Source organism: Lepisosteus platostomus, chromosome 12 (genome assembly GCF_059453375.1).
Source record: "Lepisosteus platostomus isolate fLepPlt1 chromosome 12, fLepPlt1.hap1, whole genome shotgun sequence".
Taxonomy (NCBI): domain Eukaryota; kingdom Metazoa; phylum Chordata; class Actinopteri; order Semionotiformes; family Lepisosteidae; genus Lepisosteus; species Lepisosteus platostomus.
This window is the reverse complement of record NC_142622.1, coordinates 9,455,723-9,475,974: the sequence shown is the minus strand read 5'-3', so window position 1 is coordinate 9,475,974 and position 20,252 is coordinate 9,455,723. Positions and strand designations below refer to the sequence as shown.

The following is a 20,252-nucleotide window of genomic DNA, read 5'->3' as shown; positions in this document are numbered from 1 at the left end:
GTCAATCGAAAAAAAAAGTTGTATTTTATATTGAAAACATGGTTTTAATAAGACAGTTAACTTTCTCCTCAGATATAGCGGCAATGGTTCAAATTTGTGAGTGGAGTGAAAAAGGAAAGGCATTACCAATAAAATTAATTGCTTCTAATTATATAAACTGCGTGTCTTTGTGCCTCACATTGACTTGCAGTTCATACGAAGCTAGGTGGTAAACAGCCCAAGCTCCAGAGCTGCTGGGATGCAGACTCCTTTCATCGTGTAAACAAACGTTTCAGATCTAAAGCTTTCCCATAATTGTTATGCTAACCTTGGAGCAAAACCTCTCCATTTGCATTTGAAGGAGCTAAATATTAGCCAAGAAAGAAAGGTCTCTTTTTAAAGGCATGAGAAAATGTCCCTTGCCTTTGGTACTCAACCATCTGTGCTGGCTATGTTTCCCTCTACAGCAAACAGACCAGAGAATGCTGTTGAGAGAGAAAAGTTTAGAAAGGCAGCAGTCTTTCTATAAGAGCACTTATAAAATGAAAAAAAAAAAACAGTAGGCCTTTGCAGATGTAGGCACGGTGAACAGCAGCAGGAAGTAACAGCTCTTTGCAAAATGCCCTTAAATCCAGGTCCTTATTTGTAAAGCATAAATACGATTTCAAATGCCTCAGTCATAACATTTCACCATGTTCCAGAAATTCGTATTTTTGCCAGCCGTGTTCCAACAAAGAAAGAAAAACAGTGAAAGACAAATATTGAATTTTTGTTTTGAGATTTCGAAATTTAAGATAAATGTGACAAAAAATACAGCTCAGTGGTGAAATGGTAGCTTTTTACAGCTGTTGGATTCCTAAAGTGACAAGGCTTCATTTTCAGATTGTCTAAAGTCTGTCTTAGGCAAAATGTAAGTCCTAATTCAATCATAATTTGTTTAAGTGTTACTTTAGTATCTGTATGATTTGGATTAGTGAAGTTGCTGACTTTGACTGTAAGTACTTTACAGAGTATACATAGGAAATCAATCAACATATAAATATCATGCAGTAACGTAGGTTATTTCCAATGAAGGGCAATTGCATTGAAGCATTAAATATTCTTGAACATGTCTGAAAATCAGATTTCTGCATTTGTCGCAAGCTCTGTGCATTGGTGCTCATTACAGTATATAACCATCAAATCTAAACTCACCAATGCCAGATTATAAAGTTTCCCTTCTTTCATTTGGTCCACTTGAATGGTAAAGCTGAAACACAGATTGGTTCGTGAGAACATGTCATTAATGTATGGACACCATCTTTGAGTAAACTTCTTTTTCCCTAACAAGTTAAACAAAGGGCAAGCTTTTTGTGCTCCTTGCAATAATTGAGATGGTAATGAAGTCATTAGTTTGCTCTCTCCTTTTTCACGGTGAGCTTCTATAGGAATGTCAGAGTGGTTCCTTTGAGGCTTATGTCCTACTGAGCCAGAAACACACCTGTTACATTTTCCCAGGAGCAAGAAGTGCCTTCAGTCTGTCTCTTTTTCAAGCCCACAGAACGTGGGCTCCATTTAAACTCACACACTCACCGTAGATTCACAATGTGATTATTATCGATTCGCATTAGCATCCTTCATTTCATGTTTCTAATCTAAAGTGACAATTATTAAAGGCACAGTTTTATTGAGAACCATCAACACTGGATAAACAAAGGTGTAATTAACCAGTTTCATGCTGGGCGTGTTAGAAAAAGTGACAGTGACATTTTTGGAGGCAGGATGAAAATGATCGAAAAGTGTCCGAAGGGAAGAGATGAGGAAGAAATGATAGCCAGAAATCAAGCAAAGCTCCAAGTGACTCAAATCCTCATAGTATTGATCCTTTATAATCTTAAACACATTCCTACAAGTGCTTCTGTCTCCTTCCCGGAACGGCATTCCTTCACAAACATCAACAACCCGGGCGGTTCAGTGTGTGTGTGTGTGTGTTTTTTTTCATGCCACACCAAGCTGGCGGGCACCGGTGTGTTATGAATGTTCAAGTGCCGATTTTCTTTCTTTCAGCCACGGGGGGGTGAGGTGGGGGTGGACAATAAGGGATCTCCTATTGACTCACTTTCACCGGGCTGAGAGGCCCTCGGACCGACCGCATTCCAGCGGAATTGGAGTCAGATCAGAGCGAGGTGGACTGTGTTGGGGTCGCTCAGAAGAAAGACGGAGAGCAGATGGCCAGCTTTGTGTTCCCCTCCCCTTTTCAGCCGGCAATGTGGGAGAGCATGTCTCCAGCCCTGCTTATTGATTCCTGAATAGGCCACCGCATGCCACCAGCCTGTAGGTATGGGGCTCTACTAACAGATGGTGAGATCATTTTGAGCAATTAATTCTTTTAATGTAGCACTGGGAACATGTTTATCATGGTGCTGAGAGCATGGGGTAAATTATCCACCCTGCTCCCTTTCTTGCTGGGACAAGTTCCAGGGAAGATCCTGGATAAAAGAAAGGGAAAAAAACACTATGGGAACATCTTTTCAAAGGGTTTGGGTCTCACTGAGAATTTCCACATTCCAGCAGTTGTTAAAAAAAAAAGAAGCCTGGGGATGATTTTTGTAAACTTCCAAAATTTCTATCTCTCTGTTTTTCATTAAAAAAGGAGACAAACTTTAAGATTTTAACCAAAAAAAGAAACAAAAGAAGGAAAAAAAACAGTGGGAAAGTTAAACTTATTCCCAAGGTATAAGAATATTTTTATGAGGGTCATGAGCGTGGTAAAGTGTTATTTTATTAGTTTCTGTGCTTTTCACATGATGTTATTTCAGCTTAAGCACAGTAATCCTTAAAGAATGCAATATGTTTATTAATGAATAATACTCATCTAGAAGCTATATTTATAATTTCACTCACCTGCTTTGGTAATTCACCAGATGTTTTGGAAGGAGGTGAAGTTGTACAAATGATGAATGACTATAATTGCTCATTAATTAATTAACAATTGGAATAATTAAACACATGTTAAATGCTAAGGAACAGGGATTCATCGTTAACAGCTCGAGTGCCTTTTTCCATAACTGGACAGGAAGTGTCTCTGTTTACTGAAGCTTCTGTTTAGTGTTTGATTGGCACATCTATTGATAAGCCTATTTTGTATTTCGTGTTTCTCCCAGGCACACCCCAATCCGCCTCAGGCATGTACACTGGCAGAGTGACAAGTGTGCAGAACGTTCCTGGCATTTGAATAATGGCTGCATAACTCCAGAAAACCATCAGTGATGGCAAAATACAGTATGCTCTCCAGCCCGTGGTAGCTTATCCTGCTATCAAAACTATGAGAGCTCACATGTGGGTTCAATGCAAATGTTGGATGTGTCCATGCTGGGTGACCAGAAAAAGGACAGCCGCCAGTATTTTTGGTTAAGTTACACAAGATAATGGCTTTACATGTTGACAGTCTGGTTCCTTTCTACACTTATGTGTTTATTTCTCTGATGTCAGATTCTGGCACAATTGTACCTGCTCCACACCCAAAAACCCCCCGGAAATATTAGGTTGCATGTAGAGGTTTTTCTTACCATGCTTGCAATTATTACAGTATACTGCAGTGGGCTCTGTAAACACAGGCTAGCATCGTCTGTCAATACATGAAAGATGCATTTTGTTGTGACTGACAAATAAGAAAAATCAAATATTTTATTAATTACTTTGAAATCATTTCATAGAATACTACTTCAAATAGGCACTTTTTTGGTTCTTAGTACCTCATATAAATGCTTTTGTGAATAAGCTATTTTGCTATTTTATATTTCCCCAAGGCACAAGCGTCCCACTGATTACTGACCATGCTAAAGAATGATACTGACCTCAAAATGCTGTCATTACACAGAGCATGTCTGTCGGAATTGTTTGCAACCTTTCCCCTCACCTGGGGACGTTTGTTTCAGGAGTTCAGACCAACCCTTAAATGTGCTGAGGCTGGCTGAAGGAGTGACACCTGGTGTCCTACCCCCCTGAGTAACGTGAAGCACCGAGCTGCAGCAATGGAGATGGAATGGCTGACACCTGGTGTCCTACCCCCCTGAGTAATGTGAAGCACCGAGCTGCAGCAATGGAGATGGTGGAGAGATGCTGAGCAGGAATCACAGGAAAGGACGTGACCATGGGTGATAGGTAGGAGAAGAGTGGGGGAGTTTCCACACAAAGTTTTGTTATGAACTCCAGTTAGTAAGGGAATTACACTGTTGCATGACCAAATGGCTGTGGTGCCTCTCTTCCTGAAAAGGGTGGCTTTTTAAATTGCCTTTGTTGTGCTCACGAAATCCCCCCTCCCGGTAAAGTGAAGATAATGGATTGAAACTAATTTATATACTGTAGAAACAAACTTTTTTTTATGCAGGTAACAAATAAAATAAATAGGAGGGAAAAATCATGATTTAAGCATCCAAGTCTTTTAGATGGAACAAATGGATGATGGGTTTCAGTTCCAAAACGTGACACTAATTTCAAAACCATAGGTAAACACTCTATAGCACTCCAGCTACGGTCAATGATATGCAACGGGAACTGAAAGTACCAGCTGTAAGTGTTTTCCGAAACTCCCATTGCTTGTATAGAAACTCAACTCACCACATATTGCTGTTTCAGCTCACTGCTGAAGTTTTTTATACAATCCATTCGGTCAACATTATTTCCAGTGCTGACCAAAATATCCAACAGATTCTGCTGAGGCAGTCGCTGAAATAGCGTGTTCCAATTGTCCCTCATCAGAATTATTCTGCGTGCGCCCCGTTGGGTAAGCTGTGGTCTGGAAACGTTTTAAAACACTGGCTAATCATCGAAATGATAAATCGGAGCCCTACTGAATGTCCAGAAATAGCCATGTTACCCTAGTACTCCCTTATTGTGTTCTTACTTAAAAAGGGAAGCTTCATTAAATATCTTTCATATATGATTTATTTCGCCCTGCAGTATCAAAATGTTCAGTGACTGTCAATTATTGTCCAGAAACTAAAAATACCAAAGCCTGTCTTAAAATAGATTACTTATTCCAGTTGTTTTCCATTCCTGTAATAACTTGGATAGATACATCATCACAATTCATGGACATAGAACATAAAGAGCACAGTTTCTCATACTGATCTGCAAGGGATTCCCCTGCATACTGTTCTCCAATTTCTAATTCGTTTTTCAGATGTTTTTATTTCTGATATGAATATAAACACTGTTTCATGGGTTGCTTAAAGCCAACAGTTTCCTGGCATGTCATGAGCAATAAGTTCGCCCCCTTCAATCCATTACTGACTAATACAAATCTTTTTGTATTTTTGTTTCCAAACATTCAAATTTCAGTTTATAGAAGCAAAAATACAATATTTCTGTGATTGCCTCGATCATTTTATGTTCTAGCTTTTTATATTTGGGTAATATATCTAATTTTTCCATTTTGGTTATTTTTCATTGTTTTTTGTATAAACAAGCCCTACTGTGATTCTTAATACGTTTCTTATTTAATAACAGATCATCCAATAGTAATTCTCAGAGCAGACTCCAAGCTAGTATTGTTGTAAAGAAAATCTTCAATGTCAGATTTTCCAACAGAATCATATACTGCTCATAAGCTATATTAAGTAGTTGTCCATAAAATTAGAATTTAAATCTTTCAAAAAGAACCACCCAAAAAGAGCAAGAAGAACTGCAAAGTATTTTTGTAAATTTATTATAATAAAGACCCCATCTCTCTTTCTCATCTCTGTGGTGTAGCCACAGAGAAGCTATTCATGCAGTTTCTGATTTAAAGTGTTTTCTCTCCGATAAGGAGCAGCTCCCAAATGTGGTGCACCCAGCCATGCCTGGCTATCATGATCAATGGCCATTCCTGGCGCCTATCTGTGCATGGAATTCCTGGGAACATCTGGACTGCAGCCCTAGATGTCAGAGGTCATTGTTATTCATCTCTACCCTTGATCAACCAATCAGGAACCTTTAGGGCGTGGTAACCCCACGTGGGTCTCAAATGCCCGCCAAACTCTCAACCAATCATCACCCGTCTTGGTTCCGGTTTAAAGGACACTGCAAAGCTCCAGACTTTGCTTCTCTGGCCATTTTCACACCCTTCGAGACAATCACGTGACGGCCAGTGTTGTCTGTACGGGGACTGGAACCTTGTTTCAGCAAAGTGTCGGGCTGGGAAATGCCCGTACGTATGAATTCAAATTGCTAGCCGCCAACGTGGACGCTTTGCTTGATCACCGAAGTATACTTTTGGACTTTGGTCGACAATCTGAATACGTTTTTATTCGGCAGTAGCACTACACCGGAAGCAAACAAAGTTTCTTCCCCCTAAAGAGTGACTTGCTCGGACCCGCGGTCACCCTCAAGGTAGGGCCTTGGGAGAGACGACTGCACTACGATTCCTCCCTTCGTCCGACTCCGAGCTGCACTAGGACTGGTTGACCGGCAGCCAGAGGACGCCAGGATGACGCCTATTGGGCGCCGCAACAGAGCCTGCCAGCTGGTCTTTGGTGTCCATGCCGGGAAATACGAAACCATATCTGGATAAGTAAACCAAATATTCTACATTGCCAATCAAGTTGTTACCTCAACACAAGTTGATATCAATTTAATTCATATGAGTAATGTATTTACTTTGAGTATCTCATGTAGAAGTTATATTAATGAGACTGATTAATGAAATAGTATAGCCAAATGATGTACTGAAGGATATTCTTTGTTTGCATCTCTTTGTGTTTTGCATCTCTTCGGGATTATATACCTTGCACTTTGATAACCTTCACAGTAAGATCTGCCATCTGTATCCAGGCAGACTGCTATGTTTTATATGCACAATTTGTGTATTAATAAATGTATCTCGTTTATTGAATCCATGTGTGTGTCGCTGATCGATTGATTTTCTAATAGCCATAAAAGAATCACCTCATGGTTACTGCTGCAATTAATAAATTTTCCCAGTAAATTCACAAAACTCCTACATATCTATAATGCCAGCTACAGTTGGCATATGTTTTGCATTTCTGATCATCCAACACAGAAGGAAATGGAGCAGAGCACAATGTTAAGCGATGACAGGTCAGTGGAGAAATCTAATGAACTTCTTCTGAAGTCAGTTTGTATTATGTGTCATTTTTCAATGTACACAGCTTGAACAAAGGACTTTATAACAAAAATTCAGGAGGAAGGTTAGATCCTAATCGCACACATTCCCACTCGCCTAGATATATAAGTCTCGCACCCAGGGCTTGCCTTTGTCTATCTCTCTCCCATCCCCCACTTCTGCACCTGCCTCCCCATCTACATCCTTGGAGCAGCTCCCTAGCTTATTCCTCGCAATAATTGGCAGGGGGGGGCAGCCTTATTCTCATGGCTGGCCTGCCATTCCCTCAGCTAGGCGAGCAACAACAAATACTCCCTTTATATTTCATCCCTCCGTACCATTCATTAGGATCTATTGCACTACTGAAACAGGAATTAGTTTTGTGTCTTCTGGCATAACGATGTATTTTTTTCTCCAGCAGAAATTCCCCAAATATTTCTGTCTCACAGGTGGCTCTGCATTTGAGTAGGTAATAGCTGAGCTGTCAAGCCCCAGAAGGTCAGTACCCCTTGACAGGTCTTTGTTGTTAAATCAAATGTTACGACTATCAAATTTGTATATATTCTACCTTACATCTTCACTACATATCGCAGCTCCATATGAGGTCACTGTTAATTTTATTTTTAAGTGGCACTTTAACCAAACTGTTATTCTCAACGTTACCTCTACTATAATGTCCTACTATATTATAGTTTGATTTCTTTCACCAAGACATTTTGTGAAATGTAAGCATAACTGATTCCTGTATTTCAGAGGTGAAACAGTTTGTTTTAGCATTGTGCAAACTTCACACCCTGCATTTGAGTGAATTTTACCCTGTAATATGCTGTGCAGTTTTACTGAAGTTGCACACACCTCCCTTGTTATTTTCAGTTCGGTCTTTTTCACTTTTTTGTTTCACTTTCTACTGCCAAAGTTCATTTTCACATCTTGAAAAATTCCCGGTTTTCTCACCCTGCTGCAGTGAATCTGGTTTCAGAGAAAGGTTAGTGTTACTGTAGATGTTTAAGAGAATAGCTGCTTCTCTGTGCCAAAAGCCTCTATCAAGAGCTGACACTGAGTTCCTACATCCTAGATAATGTAGAGTTAGATCCACAGCCACTTGTTGACTGGGGTTCAAGTCACAGTAGCAGTGTGAAGCTCCACTGAGATCAGAGCTGATGATCCATAGTTTGCCCTGTAACTGTCACCTCCAGTAAAAGGAGGTGTTACGGCGTAGAAATGTATCTGTTCCCAGGCTGGAACAATTTAAAATCAGTCCACTTGGCACGTCACCTACCAGACAGCACATGTAAGGTTTTTCAGTTCTCTCAGTCAGTGGAGCACAGCAGCAGCATGCTGGGATGCCAGTCTCAGCTTGAAGTAAGCGATTGCTGAAACAATAGACACTGAACCCTCACACCCCCACTCAAACCTGCTTCAGGGACAATCAGTGGAGATGGATGATGGCAGAGTGTCCTCCTCTGATTTGTAACCGTTCTTATGTAATACATATCTACCTTATACAACATGTAATTGTGACTTTTTCTGAGCAACATGGCAAAATGAAGAGTTGTAAGACAGTTCTGTTTTCTCTAGCCTTGCTATTGAAAACAGATCCAATATGACTCAAACTCCTAAATCATTGATGCTTGTATGTACAAGGCCACTGGTGTCCTTTACTCCCACCCTAACCTGGAAAGGTGTTCCATAATGCCTATACTGTATATAGCAGGTATAGGATGCTATATATTCCGTATGTATGTCTAGATATTGAAAGCTGAGAGTTGGAAAACACATACTTACAGATGTAAATACACAAAAGCAGACTCTTAATCAGCGAATCCTCATTCTGTAGGCTTATCAAGAGGAGATTTAAAAGGCACAGGGCATTTCATTGATGGCTCTGCAGTTCATGAACAGCCACGCCAATTCTCACAACATGGGGTATCACAGCTCTTTAACTCGGACAGTGTTAATAGCTAAGGAAGACACCGATGTGGCCTTGTGGAGCAGGCGCTGTGTATAGGTGTGCTGTGATGAGGAGAACATATATAATAGTATTATTAAAGTATTTGACCTTGGCGTCCCCCCAGAATTCAGCAGTTTTCTCACCGTGATGTTGGCTGTCAGGGGTGACCCTTACAACGGCCTCAACTGGCCAGAGAAAAGGATGAGATTTCTGTGAAAAACGAGCTCCTGGCTCTTCTTGCCAGCTGGCCTTGCCCTTATTTTGCATGGCTCTGATTTGTTTTGCCTACGGAAGACACAGATGGAAAGGGGGAGCCACCCTGCTGTAATCTCTCCCTACAATGTCACAGGCTCTCCCTTCGCAGCGCTGAGTGGATCCCACTGACCGGCTATGTGTTCACATATTCCAAGCGTAGTTACTCACTCATAATTGTTGACAACGGTTTAAAACTGCTTTATCTAATGTGATATTTGTAGCAGCCCAGCTGTAGTAGGGATAGTAGTTTCAGCTAACCTGGTACTGAGGCCTCTACTGTTCGTATACAGGCTCATATTGGGATAATTGTTTGATTCCCTAGTGGAGAAGTGAGAGCCACATTCTTACATGGGGTTAATTCAGTCCGTTTCTTATATATCAGGACTCCCACTGGTGGCTGGTTTTGGGCTGTTTCAGAGCTTGTCTTTGCTTAGAGAGTATACTGTAGAAGATTCCACTTAATAGAGTTTCTGGTTCAAAATATGTTTGCTGTCCTAATTAGTTTTTGTGTGTTCTGGCCTCCTAAGGCCTTTGTTTATAGAGGGCCTGAGCCCAGTATGGTCATTTTGTTCTGCTTCAGCCTTTAGATTTGATGTTTCATTTGTATCCAGGTAAAACGCAACAGATACTGCACAGCAGGGTATCTGTGAGCAGAAATGGATGTTTAATGGATTCTTCCTCGCCAAAGCCAAGGCCTGCACACTATGCTAATGAAAGTTGTTTTCCTCCCCGTTTTCAGCAACCCACATGAAAATAATGCCCGAGGGAAAATACCCATGGGGAGAACGGCAGGGTGAAATAGAGTCATGGAGATTGAGAAACATTGCTTTTGCTTTCACTGTAGTGCAGAAGCTTTCTACTGAACATACTGTAAAAAATAATCCAGTGAAACCTAAAGTCTCAGGTAGCTGTATTGGAATGTGCTGCTTAAAGTCCATGTTTCCATTTAAATATCCTATTTCGAACTGGATTTGATCAATTTGATGTTTTCAACATTCTGTGTGGTTCTATTCTGCTGTGGGCTTGTGGGCTTCACAAGCCTGCTTTCACAGGATTGCTGTTTATGTTGGAGATGTTATTTCCTTCTTTGCTTTCACTTCAATATTTTTACAAACGCGTTTGGGAAACGGAGACTGTGAGCGCTAACTGGAGTATAAAAGTAATCTGTTCAGCAACAGAGCGCAGCAGCTATGGAGCTCCGTGCAGCACATTATGTCACCGGCTAGAACTGTTACAGTAATAGAGCCTTTAATCTAACCAGCTGAGTCGGCACCCACCTCCAGCTCTTCACCCAGTGGGCACTGACTTGGTACCATCTGGCAAACACAAGGCACCATTTCTTCCCAGTGAAAAAATGAGCACAGTCCTCTCCCTGTTTGAAAGCTGTCCATGTTAGTAGAAAGTTAACTTAACCCAAAGCTAATTTATCACTTCTGGTCCTTGCTCGTCTACCTGGTTTATTTAGTCAGGTTGAAAAGTACAGGTGAAGATGCTACATTAGAGGAAAAACTATTATAAGAAGCGAAGTCCACATGCTCTGGTAGGATGTTTTTTGGATACATTAAAGGTTTGATTTCGTGTGTTTGTCTTGTTCTTTTTTGTCATTTGTCCCCTGTGATTCTGTTATTGTTTGTGTTCAACTTATTTGACAGGAAAATTTACTTTTGCAGAGGCAATAGGTTCTGCAGAATCCATTTTTTAACCATGTCATCCAATCCAGGGTCGTGGGAGACTATCCCAGCAGGCAACAGGCGCAAGGCAGGATACACCCTGGATAAGACACCAATCTTTTGCACACAGTCACAAACACACTCACACAAGGGCAAATTTCCTCAGAAGCCAATAAACCTGCCACTATTTCTTTGCACTGTTGAAGAAAGCTGGAATATCCTATAATATCCAGAGAAAACCCACACAAACTTGGGAAGAACGTGCAAACTCCCCTCAGATAGCACCTCAGGTCCGCAATTGGAGGCAGGGCTCCAGTGCTGTCAGGCAGTAATGCAAACCACTGCACCAACACGCCTCTCTCTAGAGCAATACCTCTGTAGACGTCCTTTCATTTGTTGTTTTTGCTGGAATACTCAGCAAGAAAATATTTATCTAAGCAGAAATGACGATAGAGACCCACACAGAAAACGTTATAGGGCTTTCAGAATTACTAAAAAATGCAGATGATATGAACTACTCTTTCAAGAGCCTGGGAGAAAGGCAGCTCCTGTTCTCTGAGAAAGATTAGGGCTGGAAGCCAGCTGAAGAGCCCTCAAGTGGAGCCTGGTAACTGAGAATGAAATGCAGGCAAAAAGGACTCTGTCAATAATAGTAAATATCTTTCTCATTGTAGGGTCTTCGTTGCTATTTCTGTGCACCAGCATAACTCTCAAGCCCCAGAGTTTTTAACCAGCATCTGCTATACTACCGCGTGCATTGCAGAAAGTTACTTTTGCAATGTTATCAGATCCAAGATTATGTATATAAGTGAGAAAATGGGTAGTGGGATCCTTTGCAGTGATAAAACAGGCACTTTAAAAAGTTGGTGTCACTGGTTTTAAGAGGTAATGCATTTTTTTTAGCATTGCTGCCTTGCAGAGTTGGGTTCAATTTCAGAGGTGTCTTCTGTGTGGAGTTTGCATGTTCTCTCTGGGTCTGTGTGAATTTTATCTCGCAGTCCAAGGACATACTGGAGAGCTCATTCTCACCTGATCTCTGCCCATGTTCTCCCTGTGTCCCACCCCTTCTTTTTCTGCTACTTTCCTTCTCTCCCTCACACCTGATGAAGGCTCCACATCCGAAACATAATGTTTCTTTTCTTTACCTTTCAGCATGGAATGATCCTTTACCTGTTACTATGCAACCTACAGTAAGCATTCTGACACAACTATCTACTCAATACTGGAAGGTTGAATGGCTCCTGGGAAAACTGGCCCTGGTGGGGGCGTGCGTGCGGGCGTGCGTGCGTGTGTGTGCCCTGTGACAAACTGGCGTCCTCCTGCCCAAGGTACTGTATAGCCTGCCTTGCGTCTGTTGCTTGCTTATTGGATAAAGCAGTTAGGAAAAGCATGGATCTGCTTTCTATATAATAACAGCACAGGAGTTTATGTAACTCATTACTAATAATTATTATTCCTCACATTGGTTAATTTTTAAAAGATATCGCTTACACATACTGTAGGAATCCATTAGAAGGTTCTGAATACTTTTGCAAGGCCCTGTAAGTAAATGCAGAGTGCTGATCGTGATTTACGCAGGCTCTACTGTGAAAGCCACAGGCTAGTCGCATGTGTGGCCATTGCTGGCAGCAGCACGCTGCGCGTCTGTGACTCAGGAGTCAGGAGTCATGACGCGGCAGCTCACGACACCTCAGAATCCGGATTTCAAACTCTGAACCCGCACGAGGGAAAATATTTAACGGAAAGGAAACGCATTCTGGACCTTTGCTGAAATCGAAGCCAGGAAAGCAGTTACGTAAAGCTCAGACCTTTGCATGCTTTGTAGGTGGAATGTGTTTCCCCGCAATACTCACGCGTGTCTTTCTCACACTATGGAAGATACCGATCGTCCGGCTTCTCCTCTGCGGTACACATTCTGCCCCGCTAGAATGCAACACTGCGGTAAGAACGATAACATTGTACTTTATTGACGTTTTCCTTAAAACCACCGGTGCTTGTCCGGGGTGTTTGCAATTGCAGTAATATTTCAGATTCCAGATAATTCACATTTGGCCTGTAAGTAATGTCAAGATGGATAACAAGAGGTTCAGCCACAGGGACCACCTTTAAACCCCCGACCTTAGCTGTGCAAGGCAGCCACCAGTAGGGGGCGCAGCACGCTTTGGTCCTAATTTCCAAAATCCCAATGCTCCGGTACGGTGAGTGGCGGCCACCGTGCTGTAGGATGTGCCATCCTTTCGATTAAGACATCGAGCCAGGGTCCTGATTGCTTGGTCATTAAAGATATCATGGCACTGTGGACGCCTGGATTTAATTCCACATCTGAACTGCTGTCTCCTCCTTGCCTCAGTGGATGACACGACTCTCCACAGCTCGGGCTGAGCTCCGTGCAGCCAGGCTGCTGAAACGGAGGAACTTCTGCAATTGAGAAGGGAAAATTCTCCAGCAGAGAAAATCATTGTACAAAATGGTGATGAAGTACTTATTATTAGAAAAACAGTACCTGTTTTTGGTTTTGCTTTTAGACACCGAAAGAAAGAGGTGTGTTGGGAAAGTTCCTGTTCCTAGTTTGGATTAAAAAATGTTACCCTAACACTTACTGATAATAATAATTGCTTACACTTATATAGCGCTTTTCTGGACACTCCACTCAAAGTGCTTTTACAGGTAATGGGGACTCCCCTCCACCACCACCAGTGTGCAGCATCACCTGGATGATGCGACGGCAGCCATAGTGCGCCAGAACGCTCTCCACACATCAGCTATCAGTGGGGAGGAGAGCAGAGTAATGAAGCCAATTCATAGAGGGGGATTATTAGGAGGCCATGATTGGTAAGGGCCAATGGGAAATTTGGCCAGGACGCCAGGGTTATACCCCTACTCTTTTCGAGAAACACCCTGGGATTTTTAATGACCACAGAGAGTCAGGACCTTGGTTTTACATTTCATCCCAAGGAAGGCGCACTAGGACCCACATGGACCGCAGGGTGAGCGCCCCCTGCTGGCCCCACTAACACCTCTTCCAGCAGCAGCCTTAGTTTTTCCCAGGAGGTCTCCCATCCAGGTCCTGACCAGGCTCACACCTGCTGAGCTTCAGTGGGGCTGCCAGTTGTGAGTTGCAGGGTGATATGGCTGCTGATAATAGAATAATAGAGACTGTAGTTTTGCTGGTACGTTCAAAGGCCTCTTCTCAATTTTGTTTGTACCCACGTCAAAGAAAATTACAAAATTACAAACACAAGTATCTGGACGACAAAAGTGGTGCTTCAAGACTTCTGCATAGACCCGTAGAGTCTGCCATGAATCCTTACGCTCACAGATTAATGTAGCATGTTTAACATCCTGAGCGCCAATTGAGGGCGTTTTGCACCTGCAGAGCTTCAGGGTTTTCCAACTGCCAGCCACCCCGAGACTAACAGATCAGGTAATTCTGCAGGTGTTGGCTGGAGACAGTGAATGATACTGTACTGCCAACCAGAAGCCAGGGAGGGGAAGGCAGCGCTCTCTCACGGGCTGCTCCCCCAGTCTGCGGAGCTGGAAGGGATCTGTGGCTTTGGCGTCCGCATCGCCTTGGCAACCTGCCTGGCGACGCCGGCAGGGGATCGGCGTGAATGGGTGACGTCACGGGGCTGGCGCCAGGCAGTCTGGGGTGAGGAGCCAATGAATCAGCTGTCAGTGCGGGGACCGAGCTCCCGCAGCAAGCGGGGGTAACGCCGGAATGTGTAAAAAAACACACAGAGATACACACCGCTGGCTGAAGGCATGAGAACCCGCCGGGAAAGAAAGGGGGCGAAAGAGAAAACAGACACTGTTACTTTGTCGGCTTTGAAACGAGCCGTCTTAAAATCACTAACACGTCGGCGAGCCGTAGGCTTCTGTCCTAGTGGCACTGGCTATGTATTTTTAACGTTTACACACACACACACAAGTTCTAGCCGATAAACTTGTGCGTTTTGTGTGTCCGCCCGGGAGGGACTGGGATCGGGATCGGCCTTGTTACTGTATTGCGAACTGAAATGACCACCGAAATCGCCATCGCGATAATAACATCTGCTGTTATGATCTCTGGGACACTTTCGGTAAGGATCCCCAAAGGACCTCTGATCGATACGAAATCATTAGAAGCACTTTTAGACTGAAACGTATCCGCATACGGACTGTCGATACATACATATACAACATTGCATTTAGTCCCCCTACTCAGATGTGTTCGCTTGTGCTCATTCCACATTTTTTTACCTGCGAATGCTTACAATGACGAGATATTGTTTTAGTAGATTGCGCATTGGTTTTGTAAAAAAAAACATGGTTTACACTCGCCGGAAATTAAAAGAACACAAGGTTTTATATATCGTGATTCGTCTGTCCGTTTAGGCCGTGATGGAAATGTTTTATAACCTCAAGAGATGAAGAAGCAATAAAACTCTAGACCCTGTTAAAATATTTAAAAGGGGCAGCATTATACAGTATATATATATATAATCTCCTCTGGCATTTTAAATGTGGATAAGGTATAGGAGAAAGACAGTGGTCAACGGATAGTCTGGAATAATACCTTGAAATGAAAATAAATTATGCATAGGATTGGTATTAATAGACCTGAAACGTTATCTCTCAGGTATGCGATTTCTCTCAATAAATAATCTTCTCAACTGGAACGGATGCATGTTACTGCAAATAATGTACACTCGGTTCTACAGAAGAGAACCAAAGTACATTATGTATTCAAGAAATTAAGACATGTTTAAAATAAGAATTTTGAAAGTCGCAGACACCAAGCAAATAATAAACATTCTTCCTCTTATTTAAATTGGCGGTGGTTTTCAGTATTAAGACACGCATTATTTAGATTTTCGATGGGAGCATATTTTTAATGTTTTGTGTATATATTTTCAACAGATTTATAGCAAAAATAGGATTTCACACACTAGAGGTTTCCTCATTTTAGATGTAAAATACAGTGCAATCGGACGGCATTGTGCTCTTGAGCTGTTTCACACAATACGCATTAACAACATCGATACTAACAGCGCCAGTGGCTGGGGTACAATACGTATTGGCTTGAACCAAGACGCCCTTTGCTGTTTTTTACACAAAAATTGTGTTGTCTCCTTCCCAGCCCAGATGGTTTTGAGCAGTTGGTGCGGTGTGTGGGCATGTCTGGAGTTTTTCTGCTCTTTTATTTTTACACGTCCGGCTCATTTTAAAACAAAAAAAAAATCTCACAGCAGCGCTACTTAGCTATGCAGTGGTTTTCTGTGGGCATGACGCGACCTTGATTCCCGTTTCCCGAAGTTCCAGCTGCCTCCTTCCCTATTTCCCTTCGCAACGATTGCATTTTTTTTTCCCCAACCCGCCCGGGTTCCCACTCACACCTACCCGCAGCAACTAGCAGCGCCGCTGCCCTTCGCGTACGAGCGACTTCAGCCGGAGACCCACCGCAGTGTGCGGGCAGCGCCTCTATAGGCCCGAGCGCTCTGATCACGGGCACCAGCGAGCCTCCTGATTGACCGGCGTTTCGCCCACAGCTGTCAACCCGCCGCCGGTAGCGCCTCCCCTCTCCTGTATAAATGTACGGATTGTATTCGTTTTCTAAAGATACTTAACGCTCTGCCTAGTGGAGAGCGGTGAGCTCTCAGGTCAGGGAATAGCATTAGAGACGGGATCTGCGCTCTCTTGAACATTTTGTTTTTGTATCTGAACAGCCAAAGACGTTCAAGTCCATTGAAGTAACCTTTAACACCGAGAGGTTTTTTTTTAAAAGACATAACCGTCTTGTTGTAAGCAGAGCTCCGCTCCCCTCCACAAGCCAAGCGGTACAGTGTTGTTTGTTTGTTTGTTTTTAAAAATAACAATGAAAGCTGTTACTCCAGTCCGCTCTCAGAAGGATTCCTCCTCCGGTTGCGCTGACATCGCTTTCCACTGTCTGTCGGACCATAGCCTGAACATCGCCCGGTGCAAAATGGAAGAAGAGGAGCTCTTTTGCCTGCAGTATGACATGAACGACTGTTACACCAGGCTGAAGCGGCTAGTGCCGACCATACCGCAGGGCAAGAAAGTCAGCAAAGTGGAGATCCTGCAGCATGTGATAGACTATATATTGGACCTGCAGTTCGCCCTGGAGACGCACCCGGCTCTGTTGAGGCAGCAGCACGGAAGGTGCCCACCGGCCTCCGCCAGGACACCCCTGACTGCTCTCAACACTGAGCAGGTAAGCATCCCCAAAGCAGCGCTGCGCCCGGCGCCTGGCAAGCCGGGGACGGGCGGTGCGCGTCCGGCTCGAGCAGGACCCAAGAACGCCAGCCTGGTGTCCTGAACCAGTCCCTGAAGGCAAGAAAAAAAAGCACATTTTGCCCCGCAGAGGCATAGTATATTCTTGCTGCTGGAGTAACTGAAATTCTGCTGCCTTTCCCGTTAACCCGTCTGTTAATTGGACATGTAAGATCTAGTTTGTCTGAGCCACATTCCGCATGTTTTGTTTCAAATTATCTCGATTTGTTTATTTTCATTTACGATCATTATGAAGCATTCTGGATACGGGATGGTGCAGCACCTAACTGCATTTGTCGAGAGAGTAGCGAGTTGGACATTTAAAGTGACCAAAACAAAACAGCAAAAATGAAATTGTCAATTTTGTCAAACATTTGCACGTTCTTTTTGCTTTGTGGGAATGCGAGTGTTGACTCATGCACAGACCTTTCTAGACATACGTATTATTTTTTTTTGTTATTAAAAACGATAGTTATAATTCTTATTAAAATGCGTTCGCCAAATTGTTTATGTTAAGTCTTAATTCAAGATTTGATTTGTTTCAGGCAAGAGCCATTCTCAAAAAGCAAGAGGACACTATTCTGTGTCGTTGAAATACGGCGAAAAGGTGAGTAGATTTAGTTTCTCCTTTGAAACAAATGCATTACGCACTTGGACTCGGTTAAAACGCATCTGACTAAAAAGCGCAAAATGAACCGTTTTCGTGGGTAGCGGAACCTTGTCCAATTTGAATAGGCGAGTGAGCGGCGTTAGTGAAACAACTGCAGCAAGTAAGACTAAATGAAGTACGACTCCATTTGTTGGCATTAACTTGGCCACAGCTGCAACTTTGCGCAAGAACTGTCTCCGGTGTAGCCATCAACCGGAGCAAACGGAGGGTTAAAACGGGATCTCTGAAGCAGTGGGTTAGCAGAGTCTTGTTGCCTGCAGCTGCGTTTTATAAGGTTGCCCAAGCCCAAAAAGCCGTGGTTGTTGTTTGACCTGGTTTGTTTTGGGTTGTTGATCAACCATGCCCTCTGTTTTCTTGGTGGCGCCAGTCAGTCTGGATCACCGCGGTTCATACAAACCTCCCCTCTATTCATTCCTCTCCCACAGGTGTGCGGAAGGCCCATCCAAACTCAGAAACAGTCCGAGAGAGAATCTGGAGCCAGAATCAGAGGGGATTGCTAAACGCTACGGAAACAGGAAAAAAACAACAACAGCCAAAACAAAACTTAATTACGACAGCGAAATGAACTGCTTCCCCTATCCCACCGTTTTTCCGAGAAATTATCCTAGAACTTCAAATAATTGCTCTGATTTCTGAGTAAAAGAGACGCGGTGGAATTGTTTGGTTTACAGCATTATATAAATACGAACACTGTTTTAGAACAACGGCATTTTTTTAATTTACTAAAAGCAGATTTTAAAGCTTTACTAAACTGTAAAAGAATTGTAAATGTATTGACATCTATTGTTTAAAATAGATGATACACGTTGGACCAGGGATAACTTTTTTGCCCTGCTAGAAACTGTTCAATATTGTTAAGAGGTATAACGATTTATGACAATTAATATTGTACATATATATAGAGAAAGAGAGATGTTCTATAAATGTATGTGAAAGAAAATATCTATATGCTTAAATAGACTATTGTAATTATAAGATATTTTTATTAAAACTCTTTTGTTTTGTAAATATGGTGTTTTCATTTTTATGTTTGGTGGATGAATCCATTATGTTTTGCTAATAAAGTCTGTAAAAACCATGCCAGTTTTTCCTTTTTGTTTAAAATATATAATTGATGTTCCAGCATCTTTTTTTTTAACACTTGATAAACTCGTCTGCATGCAAAAAAATGACTTTCCAGATTATTTTGCTTAAAATAAGAGACTTTCAGGATGGAGATCAGTGCATGGTTGATTCTGGCTGGATTTTGTATAGGTCTTTAAATGGTGCCACATCTCAAGATTTTGTAAAACAAAGTAATTGTATTCTTTGAAGGAAAAAATAATGGCAATGTTTCTAAAAAATCTGACGATAAGGTTTTGAGAGTTTGTAACAGATGTTCACTTCTGAAATAAAATCTTGTGGCATGCATTCGCAGGGTGTGTTCATCCCTTCAGAATGTGGAGGAGCCTAAACAAGTTTTGGGAATCCTGGCTCATGTGTTGCATCCTTCTGTCTATTTAACTGGATGCTTTTAAAATCCTTCGAGATGATAGGAATGCAATTTAAAATAGTTATCATTGCTTAACGCCGATAAGTTGAGCTGCAGTATTTTCACCTGCTTCTGTTTGGTGCTTTGGTGGTAAATTAAAGCTGCAATAGATATTTCATTGAGGATTTTTTTTTGCCTTGTGTCTTTGCAGAACATTTGAGAATAAGAAAGGAAATTTAAAATGACATTAACAGACCTGACACTTCAGCTGAGGCATCTCCCAAACGTAAAAGCTATGCTTTAATTTCATTTCCCTCTTTACACTTATGAAAACTGTCTTTCGGATGAGACGTTAAACCGAGGTCCTGATTCTCAGTGGTCATTAAAGATCGCAGGGCATTTCTCAATAAGAGTAGGGAGGTATCCCGGTGTCCGGGCTAAATTTCCCCCCTCTGCCTTTACCGTGGTCTCCAAATTGTCCCCATGTGTGATTGGCTTGCACTGGCTCTGCGATGGACTGGCGTCCTGTCCAGGGTGTACCTTGCCTCGCGCGCGTTGCTTGCCGGGTAGGCTCTGGCTTCCCGCCACACCGTATGGTACAAAGCGGTTTGGCAAATGACATGACATGCCACTTATGAAAATGAGGCACACTGGCTGAAGACTTCACCACTGGCTCACGTGTGGAGGATGGGTGCAGTGTCAGGGGATGGTATTTTACAAGCACAGTGTTAACCGAAGGACTAGATGGTACTCCATTGAAAGGTATCCACTTTGAAGGATGGGCTGTGCTTAGTTGTTTTAAATTATAACTAAAATAGGTTGTCTATGGAAGTATTAGGCTTATCTACTACTAAGTATTATTAAATTAGGTGATGCTTTTATCCAAACTAACAACCAGTAAA

The 20,252-nt window shown here is 42.4% G+C and overlaps 1 protein-coding gene and 2 long non-coding RNA genes across 3 annotated transcripts; 2 read left to right on the top strand and 1 right to left on the bottom strand.

The window, feature by feature from the left end:
• The first annotated feature begins 823 nt into the window (after positions 1-823).
• Positions 824-12,377, top strand: LOC148651045 (uncharacterized). The gene is made up of 4 exons (XR_015925645.1): positions 824-2,319; positions 3,123-4,122; positions 5,768-7,561; positions 12,092-12,377. It is a non-coding gene; the product is annotated as an uncharacterized LOC148651045 (long non-coding RNA).
• A 508-nt stretch (positions 12,378-12,885) lies between these two features.
• LOC148651044 (uncharacterized) lies at positions 12,886-16,430 on the bottom strand. The gene is made up of 2 exons (XR_015925644.1): positions 16,319-16,430; positions 12,886-14,693 (listed from the first exon to the last, which is right to left on the bottom strand). It is a non-coding gene; the product is annotated as an uncharacterized LOC148651044 (long non-coding RNA).
• A 115-nt stretch (positions 16,431-16,545) lies between these two features.
• On the top strand, positions 16,546-18,957 carry id4 (inhibitor of DNA binding 4). The gene is made up of 3 exons (XM_088600833.1): positions 16,546-17,150; positions 17,755-17,816; positions 18,305-18,957. Exons 1-2 carry the CDS (start codon positions 16,794-16,796, stop codon positions 17,800-17,802), a joined length of 405 nt encoding a protein of 134 aa, XP_088456959.1. The 5' UTR covers positions 16,546-16,793; the 3' UTR covers positions 17,803-17,816; positions 18,305-18,957.
• Positions 18,958-20,252: the final 1,295 nt, after the last annotated feature.

Coding starts and splice junctions, on each gene's coding strand:
- id4 (XM_088600833.1), top strand. CDS start 16,794: ATGAAAGCTGTTACTCCAGTCCGCTCTCAGAAGGATTCCTCCTCCGGT. Junction 17,151..17,754: donor CTGCTCTCAACACTGAGCAG/GTAAGCATCCCC, acceptor GATTTGTTTCAG/GCAAGAGCCATTCTCAAAAA.